At 37.4% G+C, this 16,312-nt stretch overlaps 2 protein-coding genes across 6 annotated transcripts in view; both read left to right on the top strand.

Annotated features, from left to right (window-relative positions):
- Positions 1-4,931, top strand: part of stxbp5b (syntaxin binding protein 5b (tomosyn)) — a 44,871-nt gene extending 39,940 nt beyond the window's left edge. For all 5 annotated transcript variants that reach the window (XM_079852836.1, XM_079852835.1, XM_079852833.1 and 2 more), the window contains 2 exons: positions 2,082-2,302; positions 4,658-4,931. In XM_079852836.1, coding sequence (XP_079708962.1) covers positions 2,082-2,302; positions 4,658-4,699 — 263 coding nt within the window. In that variant the 3' untranslated portion in view covers positions 4,700-4,931. The remainder of the gene's footprint in view (positions 1-2,081; positions 2,303-4,657) is intronic.
- A 4,340-nt stretch (positions 4,932-9,271) lies between these two features.
- Positions 9,272-16,312, top strand: part of sash1b (SAM and SH3 domain containing 1b) — a 106,480-nt gene continuing 99,439 nt past the window's right edge. Inside the window, exon 1 of the mRNA XM_079852435.1 lies at positions 9,272-9,844. Within this exon, the coding sequence (XP_079708561.1) occupies positions 9,344-9,844 (501 nt within the window). The 5' untranslated portion in view covers positions 9,272-9,343. The remainder of the gene's footprint in view (positions 9,845-16,312) is intronic.

Below are 16,312 nucleotides of genomic sequence, written 5' to 3'. Positions count from 1 at the left end.
TATCTTAATGGTAAAAAGACAGAACACTGTTGCTTGTGTGAACAGCTCAATTGTGTATTTACCTGAAAAGTGACAATCTGGTAATATTATGATAATTTGCCATATTTATTGTGTGAAAGGACCTATTGATGGCAACAAAAAAATAAAACCTTTTTTAAGAGTGTACAATATAATGAATCTCACAAAAAGATGTCCAGCCATATTTCTTCCCAAAATCAAATGAATCCTTTTTTAGGATTGTGTTTTTAGGCACAATAAGATTTTACATTTTTTTTTAATTGGGACATTATTTTCATGGCAATTAAGCAGATTTCTACAGAAGCCCTGAACCGCAACGAAAAAAAAAAAAAAATCTAGCATTTTGAGATTAAAGTCGAAATATTTTGAGAATAAAGCCGAAATATTTCGAGAATAAAGCCGAAATATTTCGAGAATAAAGCCGAAATATTTCGAGAATAAAGTCGAAATATTTCGAGAATAAAGCCAAAATATTTTGAGAATAAAGCCAAAATATTTCGAGAATAAAGCCGAAATATTTCGAGAATAAAGCCGAAATATTTCAAGAATAAAGCCGAAATATTTCGAGAATAAAGCCGAAATTTTTTTCGAGAATAAAGCCGAAATTTTTTTCGAGAATAAAGCCGAAATATTTCGAGAATAAAGTCGAAATATTTCGAGAATAAAGTCGAAACATTTCGAGAATAAAGTCTTCCGTAGAAGTTGCGCGTGTTCTTGCCGTTATTTCACATTGCCAGACAGGCATTCATGCGTGTGTGTGTGTGTGTGTGTGTGTGTGTGTGTGTGTGTGTGTGTGTGTGTGTGTGTGTGTGTGTGTGTGTGTGTGTGTGTGTGTGTGTGTAAACTGGATCTACACAAAATGATAGATTTTTACTTTTATCTGGGCTTTCAACAAAAGGAAAATCTACAGGTCTACCAACATGGCATTAGGCTATAGGACGTTATAAAATATACTGCGCCGGAATAGACTTTAGCATACAAGGCGAAAACACTTTTCAGACTGGATCAAGATATCCAGATTTATGAATGAATGAATGAATGCATGAATGATGCATTTATATAGCGCTTTCATATGTCTACTGTAGGCCTACACTTAAAAGCGCTTTACAATCATTTCAGGGAATCTCTCCTCAACCACCACCAGTGGTTATTATATTTGAGGAAATCACAGGATCCGGCCAAATGATTGGATACTGAATGATGCACTTAAAATGTATCCAGAGTGTATTTACGGTGAAGAGGGAGACAGTGCGGTTACATTTAAGTGTTCTCGACCCAGATAGTGTTGCCTATTATAGACGAGCACGAAAACACGTCAAAAACACTGCCACAGAAAGTTTCGACCAGATTGTGAACCTACTCCGGCGGAGTGTGTGTGCTCGTCTATAGGCAACGCCATGGTAATGCATGTTGGTAGATTGGCACCTGTCGAATTTTCTTTTTGTTGAAAGCCCAGATAAAAGTAAAAAGTAAATATTTCGGCTTTATTCTCAAAATGTTTCGACTTTAATCTCGAAATATTTCGACTTTATTGTTTATTTCGTAAAAAAAAAAAAAAAAAATCCATAAAAAAAAAAAAAAATCTAATATTTCGACTTTAATCTCGAAATACTAGATTTCTTTTAATTTATTTTTTTACGTTGCGTTTCAGGGCTTCCGTAGATTTCACTCCAAATTCTCATTAATGTAATGCAGAATTTTTTTATTCTCATGTATTCTTTCCCCTACTATATCCTATATTAATTTTTCTATTTTATTCACACATTTCTTGATATTTTATTATATTTCATTTGTTCTATATTATATTTTTTATTTTGCGTGTATGTCCATAATTCCTTGTTGGTTCTATTTCTGGGATGAGGAACTAAGAAACACATTTCACTACATTACATCATATGTATGTGACAAATAAAGAACAATTTATAATAACAATTTCAGCATTGTTGTTATAAAAACCCTACTTTGGCAAATATTCATTTTAGGTGTGTCTTTTCATACTTTAAAACTGATACGGTCAGAAATGTGCCTAGTTTCAAGATCTCTCGTTTTGTTCTGGTCTACAGTTGGAGAGGTGACTGCTGGGAAGGCTTCACGCAGTCTGGCGCAGCACATCCCAGGTCCAGGTGGCATGGAGGGCATGAAGGGGGCGGCGTCAGGTGTGGTGGGAGAGTTGGCACGGGCGAGGATAGCTCTGGATGAGAGAGGGCAGAAACTAGGCGAGCTGGAGGAGAGGACAGCAGCCATGATGTCCAGCGCAGACTCCTTCTCCAAACACGCACATGATGTGAGATGATCACTTGCGTTTCAACATGCAAATTTCATGCAAAATCAAGCAAGCTTGCATTTTTTTTCTTGTTTCCGCAATTGTTCTGCAAAAAAATGCTAACCTGAAAGGGGGGAAAGCAATATTAGCTAAAAAAAAAAAAAAAAACTGTACACGTTCAAGTGTCCTGCCACTGCATTGCAGTGAACTGTGGTTTGCAAAGTGTTTTAAAAGGAAAGAACATTTCTGTCACAAGGCTCATTTGAGCGACAGATAGGGTAATATTTAATATTGAATGATATCTCCCAATCATTCTTCACGACATACACTTGCCTATTGCCATTTAAACCTGTTGCCTTCCAAAATCTGCAAGAGAGACACAGCTGGGTCCTTCCTGCAGTTTGGTGGAGTTTATATCCCCATTAAATAGTACTGCAATATTTTACATAAAATGTCAATCAACTTTCATGCAACATGGTTTATTTATGCATAGATGTACCCCTAATAACAAAAAGTCATAATGACTAGTACTTAAGAATCATTGATTTAATATTTTTACAAATTCAAAGGCAAATTCCCATGTTCACAGTCATGTTTTCTCAACTTCACTTTGAAATAAAAGTTTTGAAAGGTACTGTATATATTTATAAATTAGCAATTAGTAAGTATTAGTATTTATTAAATTTAAGTATTAGTATATAAATTTACATATTATATACATTTCTCTTTGACATAAAATACAATATTTTTTTAATGTGTAAAATCATTCAATTAGTTTATGTCCCTCAAACTTGAGCATGGATATATGGACATGAAAATGTTGATTTTTTTTAAATAGATTTTTATATATCTATTAAAATTCTTCCTAAATGTTAATCTTCTGCTAGCATGTTGTTCTTTCCTAGCTAGTATTGGGCTTTATTGGTTTAAAATGTCCAGCCTGTTACACATTGCATTGTGGACAAAGTCCATAGAATTCTGACTACAATAAATACATTATGAATGATTTACTGCCATTGTGTGAATGAAATGTAATCATGTAATCAATAAAAAAGTTACTTTTTCATTGATTACATGATTACATTTCATTCACACAATGGCAGTAAATCATTCATAATGTATTTATTGTTTCTCCCTAATTCCTCTTTTTTATGTTTTAAATGTTCCTTTCTAAAAAAATAAAAAGCCTATTGCTTATATTAGACCAGCCACTAGTCAGGTGGCTATAATTACATGGACCACACAGCATTTGACCACTGGATTTACAGAAATCATTTATATTTTAAGGAGTGTTTACTCAGGATTGCAATCAACCCCTGAAAAACACATTATTTTAATTGTCACGCAGTGAGTCATTGAACCATGTATTGCTATGTCTTTGGAAGGCATTTGTCTTTCAAATACATTTTTGTTATAGTTTTTGTTATTTTAAAAAGATTTCAATTTTAATTATATATGTAATTAATGCATGTGAGACCAGAACCACAATTTGAGTAATTAACTTTATCATAGCAATTACTTGGTTTTGTTTAACTCAGAAACATGAAATGTGAATGTATCTGCTCTGCTAAAAAACTAATTTTTAATATATAAAAACATACTTTAAAATTAACTTTAATTTAGTAATTTACCCGTTTTTTTTAAAGTTATTATTATTATTATTATTAATAATCAAAACAACCCAGCTGGAGTTTAATTGATATAATTTGGAATGCTCAATAAGGCATTTATTGAATGAACAAGAAAGTTGTTTACTTGCAAATGACCTCTTCTGTTGTAAATGTCCCAATTAGGAGAGGGTGTGTAATTTTCAAAGAGTTTAATTAAACGTTCATGTTATATATATCACAAAAAAAATGTGTGAGTTAATAAAAACGTAACTGGTTGTGTGAACATAATATCTAAATATCGATTAATCGATCGATATAGCCCTGAATCGAATCGTATCGCAGAATTTTTTGAGGTATCGGCAAATATCGTATCGCTGGCTGAGAGAATCGATATCGTATCGTATCGTGATGAACTGTCCGATTTACACCCCTATAATTAAGTGTTAACATGTAATTGTACTCTCACTGTCACTGAAACTAAATACATCATGATCATTGGTGGGTTTTCACTGCAAAGCAAGAAACACAGAAATGCTGCAGATACAGTATCACCACAATTTTTTAAAAAAAGCGGCAGCAAATTCAGACATTTTAGGCCACAAAAATCTGAAAAGCTCCTGCCGGGACTGATATTTGCTTTCGTTGTGTTGATATTGAGTAGGTTGGTTGGCAGTAGTAGGTAGGCACTAGGTTTTGAGATGCCAAACGATATTTGTGTTGGATAATTTGTTTCACTGAGGGTAAACCATCTGTCTTTCTTCACCAGATAATGCTGAAATACAAGGACAAGAAATGGTACCAGCTCTGAGGTCCCTGCAGGGAGTCAGCGGACCTTCCTGTGAAGACAGCAGATCCATCATCTCTCCTCCGTTTCTTCTTTCTCTTCCTGTATCTCTCTTTCTCTCTCTCTCTCTCTCTCTCTCTCTCTCGCTCTCTCTCTCTCTCTCTCTGTGATGTCCAGAGACTGCCACTCTCGTCACGCGGCATTGCCTCGAGCTGAGGAGCTGCGGAAAGACAAGAGGAGACAGGAGGGGAAGGAATGGGACAGGCGAAACGCATCAGGGCGGGATTTCCTTCTCTTCTCGGTGGCAGTTGAGTTTTCCTCTCCGTGTATCTTGTCTTGGAGTTGGGAGAGGGGGTCCGTCACTGGTGCTGCCCCCTGTCTCATACCTTCATCCGCCACGCTGTCATTTTCACTGCCATTCTATCTGCAAAGAAACTACAAAAAAGGATTGTGTGAATGAAACGGGTCAGAGGGACACACAGCTGACAGAAGGAGGTCTAATGTCTGCATTGCCAAGCTTAATGCTTCTGATAATCTGTCACTAGAGCAAGAAAAGATTGCATGTCTAGTGATTTCATTTAGGAAATTAGTGCTTTTTCTTGTTTTTACGAATTAGAGCGAATCTCATGAAAATTTCAATATGAAGAATCAATATTTTGCATAAAGGAAATGCTGTATTTAGGAGGCAGGTGTGTTCTTTAAGCAAAACATTTCTTGTTCATTTTGATTTTAGGGTGAAACGTAACCTAAATTTCATCAGATTCACTCAGTAATCATGTTAGCTATGGAAAAGGCCGGATTGTCTTACATAAGGTGTGATGAAGTACCATTTAATTTCACCTCTAAAGGGCTGGAAGTTGCTGTATTTACCACATATCATGTGATTATTTTGCCATATGAAATTGCAGACAGGCCCGGGCAGTGAAGCTGATCTGATCATGCATCATATTGTTGGTTCTTTCGTCTAAAGGACGTATCGGTTTACACTGATCAGGTCTCAAAAGAGCTTTTAGGGAAGAGCTCTGACTTTGATGTACACTATACGCTGCGCTGACACTGGAGAACAATGTTCATTTTAAATGTATAAAGATGTAAAGAACGCATAGGTGAATCTCACAGAAACATGTCTGGCTCATATTTCACCCCAGAATTAAAAAAGACAAAATGTTTCGCATAAACAAAATTTAACAGTACAAATGATGCATAAATATTTCATTTAAATACTTTTTTTTAAACCTTTTTTTGCTCTACAGAATAAAAATGTGGCTAATTGTCATAAAAATGTGCAAAAAAAAGGCTTCGTTTTCTGTAAACAAAGTCTAATTTAGGATTTTTCCGATTGTTGGTGGTGAAATGTGACCCCGACATGCTCTCAACCGTTTACACCTGTGTGAATAACTGCTGAATGTTTGCTGGTTATATACAGACAGAGATCCGAAGAGCATCAATTATTTTTGTTCTAAAGGAGGGAACGCGAGCGAGAGTTGGGAAGTGTGAGGCATGATCTCGAATTATGTGCCTTGTGATGATTGACATGTCAGAAACCCTCCTACGGACGAGAGTACTGAATCTTCATATGCAAAACAGGTTCCTCTTCCCCATTTCCCACGATGCAAGGAAGGAATCTCGCGGCTTATGGGGGACTCAGTACAGCACCGGGTGACCTCCTCACCCGAAGTACACGACGAATGGATTTTCTCCGTGTATTTTCTAAGAAGCCTTTTGGATGGACTAAATGCATGAGTTTGTCATCCTCACAGAGAGGTGAATATATCTATCTCTGTGTTTGTTGCTGCAGTGGAAGTGACCACTAAATGTTCAATGCAACTCATACTCTCGATCAGCAGCACCCCTCGGACACGTGTCGTCGAGAGGGGGTTACCTTCTGCCTTTGCTTTGCGACCCATGAATATATGCTAACCTCGACTCGTGTGCGTATACGTGTGTGTTCGTGAACATACATGTGTGCAAGAGTATGTGTATGCTCACGTTTATATATAAACTAAAGATACAATATATTTGAAAGCATATGTTTTCTTTAAGTGTGTTTTCTTATTTATGAGGTGCAAGAAATTGCTGCTATTTGTGTTGAATTCGGGGCGTCCGTCAAATCTGTCGACGCTTGTTGTTTTCCTTCTGTTTTGTTTTGTTTGTCACATTGCTGCCAAATGTTGTAAATATGAATACTTCTGAAGACAAACTTGAGAGTGCTGGCGACGCAAAGTGATCTGACTAGACCAAAAAGAGTTGCTTTGCTGTGGAAGTTTTTCTCATGTTCCTTATAATTTAAAACATAAGTGTCATGACACACACACACACACACACACACACATATATGGCAAACCACTCCTTCTGTTGCCATGGTGTTTGTGTAAATATCTACCAAAATAGCCATTTTAAATGTTGACCAACTGAAAATCTAATCCAGCTTGCTTCATATATTTTTCTTTGCTATGAGCGGTTGTGTGGTCTTGCACTACATGTTTAATATTATAATGATGAGTCATTTTATTATTAATATTTTTGTAGTTGGTTTTGTTCTCTGTTTTCTTCAAGAAGGACCAAACTAAGACAGATGCTAAGTGTAAATGAGGTGGCTCACACTCTCAGATTTGTCCTCATTGCCAGTTTAATGATATCATTTCAGATATTTACAAATGATTACTTTTTTTCTATTATTTGGAATGAAAGGGCACATTTTAAGATACTTAATAAACTGGTTATGTATATATTCTAACTGAATCAAACATGAAACCTTTTTATGGTGAGTCATCTGCTCAAGGAAGGAAAGACGACCTTAAGAATCTGAAATCACTGGCCATCTCTGTATACTGTCTGTCCTCTGATTTCTCTTGCACAAAAGGCAGCATGATATCGTGTTTACAAACTTGAAACATCCATATACATTATATTTTGGCTTTTTTTTTCTTTAGTCCTGCTAGTGAGATATATTTCCTCTCTTCTGTTGGTTATTATGAAGGCGAGAATACTCACAGCATTGTTCTTTGAGTTTCCATGAACATCATTTGAACATGCCTAGCTGACCTCCTGAAGCACTGTCCTTGATAAGGCTCGGTTCTTCTAGGAGTTCTCGGGTTTGATTCTCCGTGAGGTTGTAGGTTCTCTCATCATAGCCGACTTCTTGTACAGTTTTATTAATCAGACTTTCACATGAATGTTTGTCTTAATCTGCTGCCACCCAACAATTTAGGAAACATGTTTATAGACATAACTGTGCAATGGAAAATAAATGTAACAGAAAGATTTATTTCCAGCCGTTTTGATTCCACACTTCATTTTGCATAATCTGGCCACTAGATGTCACAGTCTCTCAACTCTAGTTGATTTACACATATATTTTACCCCTTAAAATAAATATAAGAAATAAACGTATAATCTGAATAGAAACTTATATTGTGATTATTTGCATCTAACACAAAAGATTGTTTATATAATACACACACACACACACACACACACACACACACATATATATATATATATATATATATATATACACACACACACACATATTTGTACACACACCCATAAAAAACACAAACCTTTATGTTAGATGCGAATAATGACATTATTGACAGTCAGTTTCAGTGTTGCCTTACCCATTATTTCAAGTCTTAGAAATGCACTAAAGCTGATATTTTATAGCAATTAGTCATTGATTTAACATAAAAATTAACAAACTCCTTTTGTTCCAACTCAAATTGCTACCATGACTCTTATTTTTTACTTATCTCAGTAAAACAAAATAGCTACTAATAGCCTAGGCCTATTTAAACAATAAAATGTGTGTATAAAATTTCAGATAAAACTGTCAAAATCTGCCTGTGTGTTCTTTATTGGGCAACTGATAATGCTCTGTTAATAAAAACTGGCTTTTTAAATTGTTTTTTTTTTTTTTTTTTTTTTTTTTGTCAGCCATTAAACAATAAGTAATGTAGAGCACTTTGACCTCCTCCGTTGGACTGACGGTCTAATTAGCGCTGCAGTTCCTCATACGGCCTGCAGGGGGATCCAAAATCAACCAGAGGGAAGGCGCATCAAGGGGAGGGAAACTTCAATTTGGCGTCTAGCGCTCCGTTGAATTGCTTAAACTCTCTCAGTCAGCCTGGAACGGTGCTCAGCGGCAGCTGCATCTCCTTTGTTTTCCTTTTTCTATGTTTATTTAAGGATCCGATCAATGGAAAATAAACCGACGCGCGGAAGAAAGCGACTCTCACTGACACTGGACACGAACGCCGTTTCAGACAGTGATGATCTGATGCTCTGAGGTCCAAAGTGAATCTGCTGAAAGGAAACAAGCGTCCATCTCCAACTTACAAGCTGTGAGACTCCAAGAAGATCGGATATGTTATGAAATATACACTTTTACGACGGGATTTTAACCATTTTCGTATGCCAAACCTTGTATTCATTTCATGTCCGATATGACAGGGCAAGTTATCAAGGTATTGAGGTAAATTTGATGCACTTTAAACTTTGTTTACATTGATGCATATGAGATTTAGTATTTCTTCATCTGTTTGTGGGAATGTAATCGTTTTTTTCTGCCTTTTGATCGTGAATTCAGCACTGGAAAGTCTTGTTTACTAATGATGGATTGACATACAGCACTGAAGATGTGAAGAATGTATCACATGGACTTTGGGAATGTCCAGTGATTTGGGAATGATGAGCAACGGACCCACTATCGTCTATGAGTGGCTGAAAACCCTCCAGCTGTGTCAGTATGTGGAGTCCTTTATTGATAATGGGTATGATGACCTGGAGGTGTGCAAACAGATAGGAGACCCTGACCTGGATGCCATCGGTGTCATCACACCACACCACCGGGAAAAGCTCCTCCGGGCCGTGGAGAGACTCCGAGATGAGGACAAGAAGGTGGCACCAGGACTGTATTTCACACTGGAACCCCTTCCACATGGCACATACCCGAACACGCCTCAAATTAGTGAGTGCAAACAGAAATGCACCAAGTCATGGGTCAATTCTACCTGGGACAGTCCCAGGATTGGCCTCTCCAATGAAACCAAAGCACTAGAGAACCACAAGGAGCCGGTGGTGTATCCTAAACTCAAGCTGAAGATAATGATAAGGGATAAGCTGGTGAAGGATGGAATAGACCTGAGCAAAATGCCCTACTCGTACAAAGTGAGTGCTAACCTTTACGTCATTATTGTTCTGTCACATCACCTGAAAATGTTTGCACAATCTCTTTGTTTTGCAGCAGAGATGCTGACATTTTATTCCTTCCTTGAAAGGTTACCTGTTGGCTTGAAATTTACCCACCTTGTGTGTGTGTGTGTTTAGTCTCGTTTTTGGGGTAATAAACGTCCAAGGGAAGTTGTGTCTGAAAAAGGCCTTGTAAATGTCATCTATTATTATATTTTATATGTATTATATTATATTTTCTTTCAATGGTTGAAAAGCATCAAGCAAATTTAATGATAGCAAATAGGATGTACACACAATTTCTGAACTGAAATGCTGAATTACCTTATAATATTTAGCCTACTCCAGATTCGCTTAAACATTTGGCCGACTCTAGGCTGAATACCCAATTATGCTTTTTGACCCATGCTTAAAATCTCAAAAAGTCAAAATATTGTTGCTTGGAGTGGTAGCACAGTGAACATGGTATAGTTACTAGGTATCACATTGTCTTGGGTGGATAAATTGCATGTATAGGTTGATCTCAATCCAAAGAAAAGAGCAGTATGTAATATGATACATAAGTGTGTGTCATGTACTTTGACATGCTTGGGAAATGTTGTTAATCAAACTGCTGAGTAATCATAATCTTATTTCTAACGTCTTGTTGGTCAAGTGTAGTATTGCAGTTCCATGTTGTGGCATGCTTGATGCTTCCCAAGACGGATGATTTTATCCAGCCGGAGACGTTGGATTATTAGACAACCTTAATTGAAGTCGTTATTCATTAGTGCACTCCAGGGCTTTGAGAGCAGGCGAGTCTCCGCTCTAATCGATAACCCAGAGAGCAAGGACTGTAATCCATTATCTACACCGAATGCTATTAAAAGAGTTATTTACTGTACAGTTAACATCATCTGATGGTTAAGAGCTTTTAAATAATAGGGAGGCTAATGCAATGCACGTTTAAGCTTTTAGAAACATTTCCTCAGGTAATTGCACTATGCTGATTCAGATTTGCATTTATAGAAGTGATGTTTCATTCAAATGATTTTATTGTGCAGTGTGGATTATACTGTATAAAGCGCAAACAAATGCTTACAATGTTTGATCATTTCAAACATTCACAGTTTATTTGGCTTGTTTTCCAAATAAAGTAAAAATAGACATCCTTAACTAGATGTATACTGTAAAATGAAAATAGCATATTAACATTTGTTTTCATAAAATTTATTCCTAATTATTTAATTTTTTTTTACTTTTAGGAAGTAGTTTTTTCTTGTTTTTACATAATTCTAACAATTTAATGATATCCATTAGCCTGGGTTTCCCCATGCTGCCTTGCACGCAGCGCGATTTTATTCACGCTGCTAAGCAGCCTGGATACCATGGACCAGATTTTCCCCTCAAAAAGGGAACCAATCACAGAACGGGGAGGGAGCAGCAAGACGACGCACCGAAGCAGTTTGTTTATATCTACGGATCCAACATGGCATCAGACGCGAAGTTACCTTTCGATGCAGCCTTAGATAGTGTTCTAAGTAGTTTAGAACGCAAGTTTATTTCGTCTTCTTCCTCGTCGAATTTATGTCGCTCTACATACGTCATCTGGTATGATTGAAACGATTGGCTATGAGCTACGTGCAAGCGCATTTGATAGACATTCGTAGCGCCCAATAAACGGCTCTGGGCATTCGTAAACCATGCCTCAAATACGAGAAAATGAACATGTGGTTCCCAGACCACATCTCAATGAGAAAGAGGTCTGACGTTAGCCAGGCTAGATATCCATGCTTATAGCAATAAAAAACTTAAACTTAATTCAAGATATGTTCTTCGCAGGCTAGACTTTTTATTGTATACAATTTTGATGTTTTTACTGGAAAACAAGACAAAAATACTGATTGAGAAAATGGGTCTCGTTCACAAAAAAAATTTGTGAATTTTTCGTATTTATATACATAGGAGAACTTCTCACGATAACTTGTGCATTCACACATGAATTTGTTCTAAACCTTGTTCGAACATTAACGATGGAGTTTTCTAAATGAGCGACTGCGTGCCCGAGGTCAGTAATTTGCATAAAACAGACCCAAACCATGTCCATATAAGGCCTTTTTTGCACACTCTTTTCTTTCGTCACTCTCAGCAAACTAGGAGCTTTCTAAAGACGTGTTCTCGCCTAAAAAGATAGAGCAATAAGCAAGATCCTCGAGCAATTCCAAATGTGCCATCCTCAAAACAAGTTCAAATGCAATAAACACCTGTAATACAGATCCAGATTACAGGTAAAGTCTCCTCAAGCACATCCCAAAGACTTTCAATGAATTTAAGGTCTGGTCTCAGAGGTGCCGATTCGTGAGTGAAAATGATTCTTCATGCTCCTCCCAACAATTCTTTCACAGTTTGAGCCTGATGAATCTTGACATTGTCCTCCTGGAATATGGCCATGATGTGTCTTCCTACACGGTTGTTGAAGAAATGAAAAGCTACACACTCCATCAGTTAGGGTTAGAAGAACTGTTGCCAAACATATAACATGCTAGAAACATAATAATCACTGCAATAATGATCCAATCATAGACTCTTGGGTGTGTTCACACTTGGCATGTTTGGTTGGATTAAAACGAACTCTGGTGCGATTGCTCTGTTGGTGCGGGTCATTTGAACAAGTGTGAACGCTGCCACCAAACCCTGTTGTGCACCAAACAAGCAGACCGAGACCGCTGAAAAGATGAGTCTCAGTCCGCTTACAAATGAACTCTGGTGCGGTTTGATGAAATATGAACTCAACGTGGACCAAAGACATGTAAATGAACCAAAACCAGGAAGATGCGACCCTAAAAAAGCCAGAATGGTCAAGCATACCTTTTTTTTTTCTCGTCATAGTCACAATGTTGCCCATTACAGTTCGGTACAGGCATCAGAACCGCGTCTCCTCACAGCAGATCTTCGTTTGTGTGTGTGATGGAGGGATTCCTGCCGCTGTTGTGACACATTTTATTAGCGCTCCACGAGTTCTCAGCTGGTCAAAATACCATAATATGTCGGATACGCACAACACAAGTGCATTTAACCCAGAACACAGCATTGTTTTGAATGTTCCGTCGCAAAATAGGCAGTACGTCATAAAAGCCGACCAATCAGGTTTTGAATTTATCCCTATGCCTTTAGGTTTGGCATCTTTTGGTTCGGTGATAAAAATGGCAATCTGAACGCTAAGCGGACCAGGACTAAATGTTTTTTGGGGTTTTTTTTTTTTTGGTCCAGACCAAACGAACCAAGTTAACCGGACTACAAATGTGAACAAACTCTTAAGCATTTGCCTATTTAAACCCAAACAGCAACTTTTTTTTTTTGGCCGGGCAGTATATTGATGAATTATGTTTAAGATTAAATATTTAGCCTATTTATAAAATTTCATCTTAACACGTTAGACCGTAAGACCCCCTAGAATTTTTTTGCATGCGTGTGATTTCAGTTGTTCCTACATTTTTTCATAAATTTGGAATGAAATTTTAAACAAAACTTATTGATGAATCACAATTTTTTTTTCATGAAAACATTGATTTCACACACACAATCTTGAATGATAACCATTGTTTTTTGACAATTTTGCAGCCCCACATTTTATAAGTAACAATTCTAAAATAATTTTAATAAATTCATTTTATTACTATGCACATGATAAACAGTCTTCATTAGCAGACTGGGATTTAAACAGTGCACCATTCAGCGGCGTATCGACCTGTAGCAGTGCGGCTCTGGAGCGGTTGGTTGTCATGCCTCTGTCACTGGACTCCACCACCGCTTCTGTTCTCGTCCGAGTCGTGTTTCCATTCTGCTGTCTTATCAGCACATTTATCTGCGACGAGTCTCTGGTGACAGATGGCTTCATCATGCTTTGAGCTTAGAGAGCCATTTAATGTCTCATGTGATGCCAAAGTCCTCATTATCATTACTGCCATTTGCATTTGTAAAGAGTGGCCCACTTTTAAAATGTTTTCACTTGCTTCCTTGGTTTCACAGTATGTGAACTGCTGCCTCTCAAATTGTCTTGCAAATTGAGACGAATTTATGCTGCAACTAGCAATGTAGTGCGCTTGAGCAAGCTTGTTTTAAACATGTATTTGTGGTTTTCAAGACTTTTTCTAAAGCATACCTGCGGACTGAGAAGAATTTGTTAACATCACATTTAGGGCTTAAACAAATAGTTCACCCCAAAATTATTTACTTACTCTTATTTTTCTTACAAAATGGAAATGGATTTTTTTTTTTGAAGAATATTCTTGCAGATCCTTTTACAACAACAGTTCATAGTGACCGTAATATGACAATCTTCTTCTTCGCCAAAGCTCTGAAATCTTATTCGTGTCCATGGTTAAAAATTGTCTTTAGAAGTCATTCCAGGTTTGACGTCCAGGACAGCAAATGCCATTAGCCCTTGCATATGTCATTAATACAATGATTATGCAGAATGAAGAATGATATTTGAAAACTATGGTGAATATGTTTATGAAACAAGGTCTTTAAATGTTGTTCTGTGCCTCAAACAAAGATACTTGGGTAGTGCATGAGTCATATGAGCGCCTTTGATATTTGTATGGTCCATTTTTTTTTATTTGACAGATGTGGTGAGTGAACTGTGAGTGAAATTTCTCTAAAAATTCTCCTTTGGTATTCTATGGAATGACAACGGCCCTGTTTACATCTGGTATTTTGGTCGATCGGATCACAAGTAGACGAGGGAGAAATACACCCGTTTACACCTGGTATTTGATTTTGTCTCTTTTGTCCACTTTCAACCACTTCTGTCCTGATTTCTTCGAGGGGAGGGTCTATAGGCGGGAAAATATATGGGCTTTTTCAGATCTTTCGATCTAATGGATGAAACAAGCTCGTGCAATTTAAGTCTGTAGGCGGAGATTAGGCGTCTTTTGTGGCCGTTCAGACATGTTTTGACCACATGAGCGTCTACACCACGAAAGAAATTCAGTCGAATGTGTTTTCGTCTACCTCTGGAAGTGGTCGAAAGTGGAAAATGTTTTAGACCCTGTTTACACCGGTATTTAGCGTCAACCACTTGTGATCCGATCGACCAATCGACTCACATATGACAAAAAAGTTTTAGCAACCGCCCAGCGTGCCGAAAGCCCACCTTGATCCGTAAACGAGATCTGGAAAGCCAAAACAACAAAGCTCCAAAACACAGCTTAACCAGATTAGTGGCTTTGTCAGAAAATATAGTTTCAACAACATAACTCAGAAGGCAAACAGCACGTCAACAAGCCGAGCAATTTGAAGAGATATTAATATAAAAGGTGAGGGATGAGTTATGCATTGAAGTACAATAGCTGTGAGTTCAACCTGAGCAATTTATGATATTAATGCACCTTAATACCAGTTGTAAACAGGGCCAAAGTGAGTAGAATCACTTTTTAAATGAACTATACCTCAACATTTGTGTCTGGCGAAGTAGATCATGTATGAACTTGATTGTAAACGCTGCTTGTATTCTGTCTGACCTGCATTACGAATGGAGGTGCTGTGCTGGCATATGCTTAGATTAAATGCTCTTTTCCAAACTAGTCTTTCCAAAAAAAGCTTGTGTAACCGAAGCGCGTGTCACAACGGATGAATCCTGTCTGGTCAGGGTGAGCAGGTCCTTGTGGCATGTGGCAAGAGGGATCAAGGCATCAATTGCATATTCTTTCTGGCTTCATTAGTGAGTCAGAAGGAGCCTGTCTCTTTACATTATGAAGCAGCATCCTGATTTTTATTCTACATGGCACACTTTTAACTTGAGGTTGAAGTGCTTTGTGCTGTTATGCAACTATACTTTAGGAAATTGCTCAGGTTGAACTCACAGCTATTGTACTTCAATGCTTAACTCATCCCTCACCTTTTATATTAATATCTCTTCAAATCGCTTGGCTTGTTGATGTGCTGTTTGCCTTCTGAGTTATGTTGTTGAAACTATATTTTCTGACAAAGCCACTAATCTGGTTAAGCTGTGTTTTGGAGCTTTGTTGTTTTGGCTTTTCACATCTCGTTTTCGGATCCATGTGGAATGTCGGCACGCTGAGCTGTTGCTAAATCGTTTTTGTACATCATATGTGAGTCGTGTTACGAAACGCCTAACTAAGGGGCTTAAAGTGAGTTTAAGGCATCAATATTCCTTCCATAAAACATTTAGGGACAGTTTTGCACATTTAAATTAGTTTTTACTTCCCGGCAAATCTTCAATGAGACTGATTTGTGAAGTAAACGGGATATTCACTCAGGGGAAAAATACGGAGCCCCTAAAGGGAAATGGTGGGGGAAAAAATCAGATGGGAGGAAAAATAATAAGTCAATGCTTTTGCGTTCTCTCGCAAATGTTTTGGGTTCCTCTGAGAAACTTTGCATTCCCTCGCAAAACTTTTATGTTCTTTGCGAGCGAAAGCAAGGTTTCTCGGGAGAATGCAA

Source organism: Squalius cephalus (assembly GCF_949319135.1).
Source record: "Squalius cephalus genome assembly, chromosome: 20".
NCBI classification, from domain to species: Eukaryota; Metazoa; Chordata; class Actinopteri; order Cypriniformes; family Leuciscidae; genus Squalius; species Squalius cephalus.
The sequence above is the reverse complement of the archived record's forward strand: the minus strand, read 5'-3'. Positions and strand labels throughout refer to the sequence as shown.